This window comes from Emys orbicularis, chromosome 3, assembly GCF_028017835.1.
Source record: "Emys orbicularis isolate rEmyOrb1 chromosome 3, rEmyOrb1.hap1, whole genome shotgun sequence".
In the NCBI taxonomy this organism is placed as follows: domain Eukaryota; kingdom Metazoa; phylum Chordata; order Testudines; family Emydidae; genus Emys; species Emys orbicularis.
In genome coordinates, this window is record NC_088685.1 from 116,155,879 (window position 1) to 116,169,773 (window position 13,895).

The following is a 13,895-nucleotide window of genomic DNA, read 5'->3' on the forward strand; positions in this document are numbered from 1 at the left end:
AATCTTTATGCCTAACATTGCTTTTTCTTCTCCTGTTACACTGATGTGCTGTTAAGATTTTTTTTGTTCTCCAGTGACACTGTACAGCAGATTAATATTTGTTTTTTGTTGGTGTTAAATTCTGAAGAGTGTGTGAGAATAACATCCAATGCATAGCTGTGGCCTTAACTTTTCCTTCAAGTGTTGGCAACAACAACAAAAAAGACTTCCTGAGATGGCCTTCTCAAGGTCTGTGGGGTTTAAGTACTGCCCCTCTTATGAGAGAAGTGTATCTGCTAATGATGGGCATATCAAATGTGTCTACTGTCTCAGGGAATCACACACCCCAAGGAAAATGTGATTTGCATATTTACATCCTGGATCCACAAGGACAGAGAAACAAAGCTGCAGATCTTTCTGTTAAATAAATCTATGGAGCTGGCATTGGATCCTGGCTGTCTGAATCCCCCTGTACACTCCTCTCCAAAAAGTGCAAGTGCGGACTTACTGCATGGAACATTGTTTTCCACTAAAAGTTGATGAAAATGGAGACAAGGCACTGTGTAGACAGTGCATGGAGTTCTAGTTGAAGATCACTTTCTGACTCTTTGGTGAAGCGATCTCCTCCCCTCCACCATTCTGCTGAGATTTTGTGCCCCATGTGGCTACCATATAAGCGTTGAATGGCCCACAGCACTGAGGACCCAGTGCTGTCTCAGAACCCTGAGGACACTCTCAGGCTTGCACCATCAAAATCCTCACCAGTGCAGGATACAGCACTGACTGCTTCCCGACCAGTACCGATGAAGTCACATGCAGCACTAGTACACCCTGCATTCCAGACTATGCCACTAGTGCTGATGGCAGAATCAGCAGTCTCACAAGAGTTGGTACTGTGGGAAGTGGGGTGCGGAGCTGACGTGTAGTGGCACCGAGAGACTTCCTGGTTCTATGGGAACTGGAGTCTCTGCTCCTTTCAAACTCATTCTCACTGGCAGTACCAGGACTCTTGGATGTGGCACTGAGCACCTCATCCTTCCCAGGTACCCTGGTTTCCAGTACCGTGGCCTCAAGGTCCATACCCCTCTATGCCCGTATGGCCCTATTGGGCACCTTGGTTGTTTCATGGGAGACAATACTTCCTGGAATAGGCCACACGTGCCTGAGGCTCCTTCATTCAAGGTGAGTGCTACTCAGGTGGCACCTGAACCCCCAGCAGCTCAGGTCTCCCTTAGCCATCAATAAAAACAGGAAGAAACTGTTCTTCCCCCATTAGAACCCATAGGACCGGTCACCTTGTTATTCTCCTTTCTGGATGAAGCAGAACTTACCTCTGTCAGGCTGTCTGGAGCAGCTCACAAGTGTGAGTGCCAGCCTCAGGGCAAACTGTCCAGGAACAGAGCACAAATTCCAAATGGGTTGTATGTTCTATAATTAGATTTCACCAACCAAGTAACAAGTGTGAACTCCTAAAGCACTATATAACAGCCTTAACATGGAGTCACAGACAGTCCCCTTGGGCACTCTGGTCTGTCTTGCCACCAAGGCAAGCTTGCCTTTGTGATTGGTGGTCCCTTACACCAAAAATCACAACAATATTCCTGTTACTCACAGTCCCAAAGGACCAGTTATTTATCCCAAGTCAAGTGCATTCTAGATCTCTTATGAAAGACAGTTTATTATAGGACAGGCTACAAGCACTATCTAAAGGTTTATAACTAAGAAAAGAAATAAGTTATTTACACACACATGAAATATAGTCTTAGCAGCTATCATCTTTTGGAAGCTGTAATATGCAAGCTTTATATGTCCTTTAGGGCTAACCCAAGCCAAACAGCTGGGGACCCCTTACTCATGCTTAGAAATCTTCGTCCCTCAGAGTTCAAGCAGCATAGGGATAACAATTTTTCCTTAACAGGCATTTTTATTCCCTTTCCCCAGTGTTTAAGCTGTGATGGGATGAGGGCTTGTGTTGTATCCTCTTCAGGGGCGTAGGGGAAGCAATTAACAAAGTCTTTTGTACACAGTGGCTTGTCTGATGTCTGTAGACCTTTTGTTGGGGAGGAGATAACCTCTTGTGGTGAACTAGTATTTCACACTTGGTAATGCTTTTCCCCTGACTCTGGTGGATTTACAGTTTTAGTGAACATTTTTATAGTTAGAGCAAATATTTAAAGATTACTTTATAACATGGGATACAGATCTCATAAGTAGGATTAATAGATGCAGCATCATACAAGCATTCCATAAAGTCTAAATACTAAGCACATTCTTAACTCTAATATCTATTTTAACAATACTAACACACAGGTGACCCGGATTGATATCCAGCTATACATTTGTCAGTGTTCAGTGAGGCCTGAGGCCTTGACATGTGCTGGCACCATGTCTGCCAGCATCAGTGTGAAGACAGATGAAGCCCTTCACGCTTTAAAGGATTTGAGGGTGCAGTCCTTTGGGGTCTGTACTCTGTGGGCTTATCTACACGGGCACTCTAAATCAGTGCTGCTGCGATTGATGCAGTGGTGTCGATTTAGCGGGTCTGGTGAAGACACGATAAGTTGATGGCAGAGCACTCTCCCATCTTCCTGAGAGGCAGAAGGTAAGACAGCGGGAAAGCATCTCTCGCCGACGTAGCACAGTGTAGACACCGCATTAGGTCGATATAAGCTATGTTGCTCGGGGGTGTGTGATTTTTTTTTTTTTTTTCACACCCCCTAAAGCAACTTAACTTACATTGACTTAAGTGGTAGTGTAGACCAGGCCTGTCTTAGTAGGAAGCATTTCAGATAGCAGCTCCCCAAAGAACAGTCCCACTGTTCTTCTACCAGAGGTCCTCAGAGCCACCCAAGAAGACACAGCTCTTCCACAGAAGGAGAGTGGCTTCCTCAGTGACTCAACGGTTTCACCCTTTCTCAAAACACCAATTTTGATCAGTTGTTTGGGAGATATGGATCCATTTCTTCAGAACCACAGCCAACTCTCCCCTTTGGGAATCACCTTTCTCTTTTTTTTGTGCTACCTTGGACCAGTGACTGGATACCATTGCCGTAACGTTGGGTTACTGTACACAACTTCTTCTGGTGCCTATCCGCTAAACACCTCTTCCCCATTGCTCTTCAGGGACCACTCTCATGAGGATATTCTACAATAAGAGATCCCCTCCTTTCTCCTGGAGCACTAAAGCATTTCCTGCCTTAGTATCAGGGAAAGGGTTTCTCCAGCCTATACATCCTCATCTAAAGAAAGACTGATTGTGACCCATCTTGGATGTGAGACAGCTAAACAAATTTATTTTCAACCTAAAGTCCAGGATGGTGACCCTTGCCTTGATTATTCCCACTCTGGATCTAGGAGACTTGTTTGCATCTCTCCAACTACACCTTGCTGTTTGCATGGGTGGCTGAAGTTGGTATACTTCCCAGGCAAATATCACCTGGATATGATCCTGTCCATGCCCCCCCTCCTGGCCTAGTAATCTCTGGCATGGTAGAAAGACCTAATGTCTGCCTACAGGGCAGTTCCCTTCACACCTCCCCTTTCATCCTGAACAGTAGTGACAGAGATATTGCACTTGGGCTGGGGAGCACATACTGAAGGACCTGCTTGCACAAGATCAGTGGACATCCCAAGAGAGACAAATGCACATCAACCTCCTAGAGCTTAAGGCAGTCTGAAAGGTTTGTGACTCTTCCCTGACTCTCATTAGAGGTCAAGACATTCAAATAATGATGGACAATACCTATACCATGTGCCACATCAACAAATGAGGGAAGGGCCAAGTCTTCCCCATTCTGTCAGGAAGCTGTCATGTTGCGGAACTGCTGACTCAAATCAAATTTCTTGCTTGCTTGTCCACTTGCTTGGTCAGCAGAACACAGTAGCGGACACTTCTTATCAAATCACAAGTGGAAAGTCGAACACGTCATTCTCCATGACATCATCTCAGAGGAGGGCCATTGTCATCTTGTGTCACAAACAGGTCTATTTGAGAAAGTGCCACAGCTTCTGCTTACAAGGAGAACTGAGCCTGGGCTCCCTGACAGGTGCCTTTCTGATCCTGTGGATAGGGAGGCTTATTGTACGCTTCGCCTGTGTCGCTCTATTCCCAGTATGCTCTGCAAGGTCAAGCAGATCTCAGTGAGACTGATTTTAATTCCCCAGCCTGGCCCAGACAATTCTGGTTCCTGGCTGTTCTGAGGCTCTCTAACTGCCTGATCCAAGTTGCTACTGCTCGTAACAGACCTGTTGTTGCAGGCCAAGGGAAAGATCCTACATCCAGTCCTCTATCCCACGGCCTGGCTACTGGATGGATATTAAGCATAGAACATTGTTACTCCTCTTCTATTGGAGGCATCCTAGTTTAATAGTAGCAAGGTCTCTAGAGGACAGATTTACTGGATGAAGTGGACAAGGTTTTCTTACTGGTGTCACTAGAAATCTCTGAAGCCTCAGAACTGATAGGTTTAGACTGTTTCAATTTTAACAGATAATTCTAGACTATCTCTGAGTTCAATGAAAGTACACTTGGCAGTGATCTCAGTGCATCATGTACCTTTAGAGGGTCAGTCTTCCTTGTGGCACTTGACTGTCATAAAATTTCTAAAGGACTTAGTAAGTGTGTTTCCACCTACCAAGGAACCAGTCTCTCCATGGGATCACAACTTCATTGTGAAGTTGTCTAGACTATTATTTTAAGACATTACATTAGCACGTGTTAACAAACATATTTAAAGATCTAATATGTGCTAAACAGATCAAGGCTTACACTAAAGTCTGTATGCTTTTACACTAACATATGCTAATCTTTTAAGTCTGTATGCTAATATTATACCTTTTTAAGGACTTGCCAATTTCCCCATGTAGACATATCTATAGTGGAATAGTTATGCTATGCTGGTATAACTTCCCAAGTAGACAACCTCTATTCTGGAATAAAAATAAAAGTATTCCAGAATAATTACTCTACTTTAGGAAGACACTTTAATTCAGGAATAATGTTCACACAGGGAAATTATACTGCCATGGCTATAGCAGAATAATTATTCCGCTGTAGCTATGCCACTCAGTTTCCCAATGTTGACAAGTCCTAAATCCTCAACAGCTACATGTCACTGGATCAATGGAACTGCAAACCTCAAGAGTGAGACTTTCGAGTGCAAGGGACAGAGCTTTAGGCCCATGACGGTCATCCTGGTCTCTTTCAGAAGCAAGCTCAATAAAGAATCTTGGCACTTTAGAGAAAAATGCAAAACCTACTACTTCAACCTGGCTTTTCTGTAATAACCCTACAAAAAAGAAAAACATTCTTGCAGCTGGAGGAGTAGAGAAACTAGCGTATGTTAGACTTAATAAATTTGTGGGATGCTCAGATACCATGGTGACTGGCTTGGTAAATAAATTTAGATAATAGTAGGAACCAAAAAATGAGATTTAACCAACTTCTTGTAGCTTTTGGTTTTGAATTAAAATTGTTCTCTAGAAAGTATTAATCTTCCGAGAAAGATACTGGACATAGCAAAACGAGGTTAGAAATTAAAGCTTGTTCCTGAAATTCTTGCTGCCAATAGTAGATGATATAGTTGTGTATGGTAGGACTTTAGCTGTTTAAAAGTGAAGGGAAAAATCTGTATCAATGCTCTAAGAGACCAAACTTAAACAAAATCACTTTTTAAAATCTTAAAAAAAAAAAAAATAGCTACAACAAAGAAATTAACTGATATAAAAAGTGTGCCAATACAGTTTTATTATGCATTGGTTCTAGAAACAGAACTTAGTGGTTCTGAGCAGTAGCTTTATTAGGATTGGGCTAATATATTGCTTTACTAACTGAGCAGACTTAAAGAATTGAACTGGCTTCAGAAAATGGAAATCATGACGTTTAAAATAAAACAAATCTAGCAAACTATTCAACTGTATAATTTTCTTCCAGGTTGGTCCCCAAGGACGAGTTGTAGGAATTGATCATATCAAAGAGTTAGTAGATGACTCAATAAATAATGTCAAAAAGGATGATCCTACATTACTGTCTTCAGGAAGAGTGAAACTGATGGGTGAGCATCAAATACTTTGGCATACTTATTAATTAAATTAATATTCTGACTAAAAGCTGACTGCAAATGACCTGAATTTGGAAACCTGATTGGTTTAATTTCTCGGAGGAAGATTTTCAAAGATACAAAGGGCATTAGGTGCCCAACTCCAGTTGAAAATTTGAAGACCTAACTCACCTTTTAGGCCTTTGAAAATCTCTCCCTGCCCTTTGTATGATTTTGATTTTCTAGCATTTAAAAAAAAAAAAAAAAAAAAGGCAGTGCACTGAATGCATTTTTTTGACATAATAGTATATTCCTGTAGTAAAACACAAACTGAACAAGAATTCACTTAAGTGTAACACTTTTTTAAAACCAGGCCTGTATTTACTGCTTCCTTGTATGTGTGCATGAACTTGCTTACAAAATTAGAGCATTATAGTACAGGCGCTCTGTGCTTCTGCAGTAATAGTTAAGACTTACTGGCAAAAAGTTGCAAAAATGAAAAAGTACTAGAATAGTAAAGTGCACCAATTAAATTAATCAGCTCAACTAGTTCTAAAATGTACTGTCAGTGTCTGTATTTTGCAGGAATTGGTAATATAAATTGATACCAAGGCAGTATAATTAAATCAGTGTCAATGAGGGAAGGATGCCCAGTCATAATGTTTACTAGACTACAAATCTGAATTTAACTATTGTGATGGAAATATAGCAGGAAAAAGCAGTGTCTCAATTATAAAAAGCAATCTGTGTGTGTGTGTGAAATGGTTTGGTGCAGGGTCACTAGGTGCTTCTGTAAGAAAATTGCTAGTAAACTATTCACCTTACACTTAATATTTCTACTCGGCCCCTATAGCTGAAGTCCTTTCTAAAAATTCTGACTTGTTTCTCTTCTCCAAAATGTGGGGACATTCCAGATCTTTTCCGAACTAGAGAAATTATGTGCTAACCACTATGTGGTTGCCCTATGACAGCATGCCTATACATACACCTTGCTTCATATACAAGTGCTCCCCGCGGTGCATCACCAATTCATTTAGACGTTCTTAGTTGTGGTGTTAACTTTCACCTGTTAATCTCCATTGATACAGTGCCAGAGTGCATAGATATCACTTTTGTAATAGCCTTAAGAGTGCAAATAGTTTTCCCATTACTGTCATACAGTGCATCAGTTGCTGCTTAGGTGGCCTACCTGGTCTATTTTCTGCATTCCACTGCACAGGTGTCAAGCTCCTTGGAATTCACTTAACTATATGAATATAGTGATGTACTGCCCGATGCAGCTCAGCTATATGTTTTCACGGCATCCAACATCTTTTGTTTCTGCACCTCACTGGTTCTGTCACCAAAATATCTCATAAGAAGACTATCCTACTAATGTGCTGCTAGCTATGTCAAAGCCAGATTGCAGGCTCTGGGGTCCATCACTGGACATCTAAGGCCATCCAACTGTCATATGTAAATGCATGACTAGTAGTCAAATGATTGGCAATGATGGATGGTGCCATGAGATAATAAAAGGACTGATGGCTTATAATGAGCCCCAGGACAACAATCAATCACTCAGGGTAGAAAATGTGCCCATTGTATGATAATCTGGACCCACTATTTTGGCTTTTACCAACTACCTAGTCCATTTTGTTATTATAGATAGTACAACAAGTCTTGGCATTCAAATTATGAGGGACATGGAGGACATGGGGAAACAGTGACTCTATGAAATGGGTGGACTTAAAAAACAGAACCAAGTCAGGAGTTGTTTGATACAATGCTGGGATTTTGGGATCTCTTTGAGACCCAGGACTCTGAGAAGGCCATGGATACAGTAGAAAAGATGGTGGTTGTTGGTGGTTACATTGTAATAAATTCAGAAAACTGGACAGTTGGTGCTTGTGGAGAGTCAGTCTTCTGGAATATCCTCCACTGCTTCATCATAGCTGCCTTAGTTACTTCATGACCGCTTATCAAAAGCGCCAAAAGAAATGTTTCTTGCCGAGCAAGGAACAAGAGTAAAATGTTTAACTTGGCCTCAGAACGACTTATAAATGGTGCCAGCATTGCCAGTGGACTTGTAGGATTGTCTCACATTATTTGAATTTGACCTTGACCCATCACAATTTCCACAGGGCTTCCAGAAGGCCTTTTTGAAATCTCAAAGGTCATTGATTCAAGGGTCTGTGCTGAGAATTATGGGATAGGTACCCAGAGGGCATTGCAACTACAGTGCAACAAGAATATAGTTTTAGTGTGGAAACAGGGCAGAATTACTACTTTTATGTACCCAAAACATGTAGTTATTTGTAACAGTTCAAGTCTGTAATGTAGACAAGGCCCCAAATAGCTAACCTAAATTGGATATTCAAGTAGGAGCCTGGGCAAGGTGTAGAGCAGGGGTCGGCAACCTCTGGTATGCGGCTCGCCAGGGTAAGCACCCTGGCAGGCCGGGCCAGTTTGTTTACCTGCCGCGTCGGCAGGTTTGGCCGATTGTGGCTCCCACTGGCCGTGGTTTGCTGTCCCAGGCCAATGGGGGCAGCGGGAAGCTGCGGCCAGCACATCCCTCGGCCCACGCTGCTTCCTACAGCCCCCATTGGCCTGGGATTGGCTGAACCTGCCGACACGTCAGGTAAACAAACTGGCCCGGCCCGCCAGGGTGCTTACCCTGGCGAGCCGCGTGCCAGAAGTTGCCGACCCCTGGTTTAGAGGTTGGTGTGAGTTAACTTTTTTGTTTGTTTGTTTTTTGTTTTTGTTTTGTAAAGTGTATGTGGTGAAAAGCATGTTTCATCCCTCAGTAACTTTTAATATTCTCCCTTTAGTAGGCTTCACATAGCCAGAGCTCCATATTGGCTGATAGAAGTTGCTATTGAAGCGACATGAGGGTCACATTCTTCCCCCACAAACGAACTGAGCACACTGCTTCTGAAGAGCTTTCAGGTGCTCCAGCCCAGAGACTGAGCCCAAACTCAAATGTGAACTCTTGTTTCCCACTGGGCATTGAATTAAGGAGTCAGGCCAGCCCCGGTTAACTTCTGTACTTAAATACACAGAGAGATGCTGACTGCAGAAATCCAAATGTTTCTAAATTTCTTTGGAAGTAAAATTTACAGATGCTCTATTGTGTTGCTTAAATTAAAAAAAAAAACAAAAAAAAAAACCCTCTATTAAAAATATCAGTTGCAAATCCAAATACCAATATTTGAAATAATAGTTATTCTTAAGGATAATGTTATAACCTTTGATTAGAAGGTGCAAAAATTATTCATAAAATGATGGTACTCCACTCTTAAATTGTAGAAAATATAAAGCCTGTATCTGGTGTGGTGGCATCCATATTCTCTGTAGTCTGGATGCTCCTTATTTCCATTTTTGTATTGTATCACAACCAGTTAACTTCCTTTAGCAAATGGATTACTTTCTTAATTTATATTGAACATCCTGTGGTTTCTAGTGCTCCAATAGTTCTTCAGATACTGTGCGTGTATGTATTCTTCATTGACTGAAGATACTACTTACATAATGCAGTTAATACGACATTAAAAAGTGACTTATCACACATTCTTATGACAACTCAGTTTTGTCCAGAACTTCAGTTTAAAATGGAGGTTAGCCCCTTATTTGCAGCTGAATATAACTTGAAAATTTTCAGCTCAGCTGTTCCGCATCCCTATGAAAGGGTTAAAAGGTTTTGCTTTCTTGCAGTGGGGGATGGAAGAATGGGATATCCAGAAGAAGCTCCCTATGATGCTATTCATGTAGGAGCTGCAGCCCCGGTTGTGCCCCAAGCAGTAAGCCTTTTATGTTTGTGTGTGATTCATTAATCTCTCTATGTTAGCTTCTTAATTAAAATGCTGGCAGGTTTATATAGTTGGGATATCCACAGGCATAGTGTCTCTTAAAAAAAAAATCCCTTTCATTAAACTTCCAATCAGTATGAAAATGTTGCATGTTGTAATACTTTTTCCCTAAATAAGAATATTTGAAATGGGTTTTTCACATATTGGACTTTTGTTATTTTTGTTTTGAAACTCTTTGGCTCAATAATCTAATAGAGCCCCTTGGTTTTTATCAACTATTAGAGTGTAAAGTTTAAATACTTGTCTGGTTCCTTGCTTCCTGGGTTGGAAAGGATTGAGAGGTTTTGGAGGGTAATGTGCTCTGCCCTTGTTGGGAAAGGGGAGTGACTAAGGAGTGAAGTTTATGGTATTAAAAAGAAGTCTCATTCAGTTCTTGCCAGAAATGATGGTGGACAATACACAGACTTAAGTGAGTATAAATGGTGGGAATTAGGGTTCTGAAAGGGAAACTTTTCTCTCCCTTTTCTCCAAGAGAGTGGTGAGAAGTGGCAGAGTTAAACACTGATCTAATGTGAGCTTCGGAAAGGTAGTGGTATGGTAAGTGCTAGTTAAGACTTTCAATTTTAAATTATTATTGAAAACCTCTGTAAACTGCAGTAAATGAGTTTTTTAGGGTGGTGTTGGGAGGTTAGCCATCACGAGATAGTCATTGATACTTTTGCAATGGAATTCTATAGGTATTGGCAGATGGAAATCTTACATTTTTTTACCTTATGCAACAGTGAAATTGTGCAAAAATGCATAGTTTAATATTTTAGTAAAATGATTCCGTTCAACTTTGTAAGAAACTTCTTCGTTCCGTAATGTGTCAGTGAAAATTAGACACTTCATCCCTATTGCTATTTCTGCTAGAAACCTGTTGTGCTCATAAAAATAGCACATTCCCTCAACATTGAAAGAGGTGGTATTTTATGGAAGAAAGGCTGTTGAGCAAGAATTGCCACGTAGTTAAACAGTGAGACTATCCTTCCGTAACTTACCATTTTATTTAAATATTTTGCTCTCTGGGATAACTTTGTAAGTCAAGATCAAATGGTCATGATGGCTCAAGAACGTCAGCAGCCCTACAGTGTTAGGCTATTGCTACATTACAGAGCTTACAGCGGTGCAGCTACATCAATGCAGCCCTCGCGAGCTGTTGGCGGGAGAATCTCTCCTGATGACATAGTGCTGTCCATACTGGCGATTAGGTCAGTGTAACTTGCGTATCTCAAGGGGGAGGCTTAGTCACACCCCTGAGACATAACTTACACCGACTTACACTGTAGTATGTACATAGTCTTAGACTGTACCCTGTTCTGACTCAACAGCAAATAATGTGCTGTTAAGTTCAGCAAGTTAGGCTATGTCTACACTAGCACTTTTGTCGGTATAACTTATGTCGCTCAAGGATGTGAAAAAAACACACCCCTGAGTGACATAAGTTACACTGACAAAAGCACCAGTGTGGACCAGTGCTATGTCGATAGGATACACTGTCCCGCCGACATAGCTACTGCTGCTCGTTGGGGGTGGTTTAATTATGTTGATGGGAAAGCTCTGTCCTGTTGGCGTAGAGTGGCTACATGGGAGATCTTACAGAGGCGCAACTGCATCGGTACAACTGTGCTGGTGTAAGCTCTCTAGTGTAGACATGGCCTTAGTAACGAGTCTGCTACAGATTACCATTAAACTGAGTTGTAACCATGTTCAGGTAAATTTTCTGCTCTTATGAAGAAACCAGAATTACAAAAACACAACTAACTACAAGTGACTATTTTATTTGCAGTTGGGATAACTGATAATCAGTTAATTACATTTCAGGCAATTATTATAAATGGTCTAAAATATCAATAGCTGTATCATCCTGTTCAAATACAGTTGGATTAAAAAATAGATTTTGGCTTTGTAACTCAGGCCATTATGTATTGCATAACAGTTGAAATTGTGCATTCGTAAAAAACTTTTTCAATCTATGCAGTTTGATTAACCAGGATAAAATAATGTAGAACTGTTTACTTTGTGCAGTGAATAAAGTCTGGCTTCTCTAAGATGAATTGCTATATATATATACTCTAAAAACAACAACAAATTTGTTAGTCTCTAAGGTGCCACAAGGACTCCTCGTTGTTTTTGCTGATACAGACTAACATGGCTACCACTCTGAAATATATACTCTAATTATCTTTGTATGTTATGTTCTAGCTCATAGACCAATTAAAACCTGGTGGAAGATTGATATTACCGGTCGGCCCTGCAGGTGGAAACCAGATGCTGGAACAATATGATAAACTAGAAGATGGCAGTGTCAAAATGAAGCCTCTGATGGGAGTGATATATGTGCCTTTAACAGATAAAGAGAAGCAATGGTCCAGGTGGAAGTGATTTTCTGTTCCACTTTCTTCTTCCACAGATACACGCATACAAGGTGAAAGGGTGTGGATTTTAAGCAGATAGACTGCAAGGGCTGCCTTTGCTGCTGTCACTGCTTTCTGCTCTTCCATATCATGGAAAGTGACCTTCTCTGTATTGTTGCATCACTATGAGGAGGTTCTGCTAAATTTTTGAGTAACGTTAAAAGCAGAAAAAATGTTGCATGGGTTGTGCTTTGTTTCATTTGAACTCATGGCTTCTTGAGGTTTTCTGTTGGTGCTGAAGAGTGTTTTCTCCATTGTTTTGAACACAATACTTTCTAAATTTAAATATCACATCAACTGTAACTTTTTTTGGGGGGGGGGGGCTAGATTTACACAGGTAGCTAAGATAAAATATAAAAGGATACTTTAGATGAAATGTGAGTTTGCACTATGTTTCATAGAGCTGCTATGTTTTTTTCAAGTAGATCTACTTGTAATAGGTCAGGAAATAACTGAGAAACTTATACTTTTACTGCAAATTTTTTCAAGACTCCATAAGTAAGGAAAGTCCTTCAGGATCCTTATTAGGAAGCAGTATCTTCTAAAACGAATACTTAATTTCCTGGGCCTAAAAATAATAGAGAGTGAAGAGACTATAACTCCCTTCTTTCTCAAACAAACAAAAGCCAAATGGTTGTTTTAACAGTATTCTCTAATACAGCAAGCTGCCAATGTTCATCACTTCTAAATAAGTCTTTTTTTAGGAGTAGACAAATGAATGTTTGTTATTGGCTCCCTAATCCAGCAAAGACACAACACAGCTGTCATCTTGAAAAACATACCAGGCATTAGTATGCAAATGAATAAACCAGCAGTCCCCCTTTGCCTCCTGAGTAGAAACACTTGTGAATGTGTTAGCTTCATTAACTAAAGTGCACACATGCACACTGAGCTCTGCAAATAACTTTCAAGCTGTTTGACTTTTTAATTGTGTTCGATAAATAATTTTTTCTCGTTACTCTCAATTATCTATAGCATGTATTGTAAGTGCTTTGACATCTAGCATTTAAGTTATAGAAATGTCTATACAAATAAATAAAGCAATTAGTTTCATTTGACTGCAGCTTATTGAAGCCTGACTTTAATTTTTGACTGATTACTCCATAGTTGACACTTATAGTAAAGCACTGTAGAGTGAGTTTAATGAGTTAGTGTCTAGCTAATAGCTTGTAAAGCTAATTTAACACTAATTCCTTGTCCCAGCAGGTACCCAGTGCTCTGTTAGCACTGTACTGATGGGTTTCCTGCTTTTGTCCCATGCTTTGGAAGTTTCCTTTTTTGCCAGCTCCCACTGTTGGAATGTGAAATTTGGCTGGCTGTGATTTTAAAGTAGCACATACTTAAATTAGGATCTCTCTTTTGTTTTATCTTCAGAGGACTTTAGTTACTAGTAATATGTTTATATGAAGAGATAATTTAAAAGGATTTAGGGGATAATAAAGCCTTCAGTACTAAATGATTTGAGTCTGTATAGCAGGCTTATTGGGTAAAAACCTCACTTCTTCGGATGCGTTTCGTGGGTAAAAAGTGAGGTTTTTACCCACGAAAGCTTATGCCCAAATAAATCTTTAAGGTGATACCAGACTCCTTGTTGTTTTTGTAGATCCAGACTAACACGGCTACCCCCTGATACT

General features: G+C 40.5%; 1 protein-coding gene across 4 annotated transcripts in view; it reads left to right on the forward strand.

Moving 5' to 3' along the window:
- PCMT1 (protein-L-isoaspartate (D-aspartate) O-methyltransferase) overlaps window positions 1–13,895 on the forward strand; it is a 61,003-nt gene that overhangs the window by 41,491 nt on the left and 5,617 nt on the right. For 2 of the 4 annotated variants that reach the window (XM_065402271.1, XM_065402274.1), the window contains 3 exons: window positions 5,912–6,032; window positions 9,711–9,796; window positions 12,050–12,272. In XM_065402271.1, the coding sequence (XP_065258343.1) occupies window positions 5,912–6,032; window positions 9,711–9,796; window positions 12,050–12,229 (387 nt within the window). In that variant the 3' untranslated portion in view covers window positions 12,230–12,272. The remainder of the gene's footprint in view (window positions 1–5,911; window positions 6,033–9,710; window positions 9,797–12,049; window positions 12,273–13,895) is intronic. The other 2 variants (XM_065402273.1, XM_065402272.1) reach the window with 1 other exon arrangement.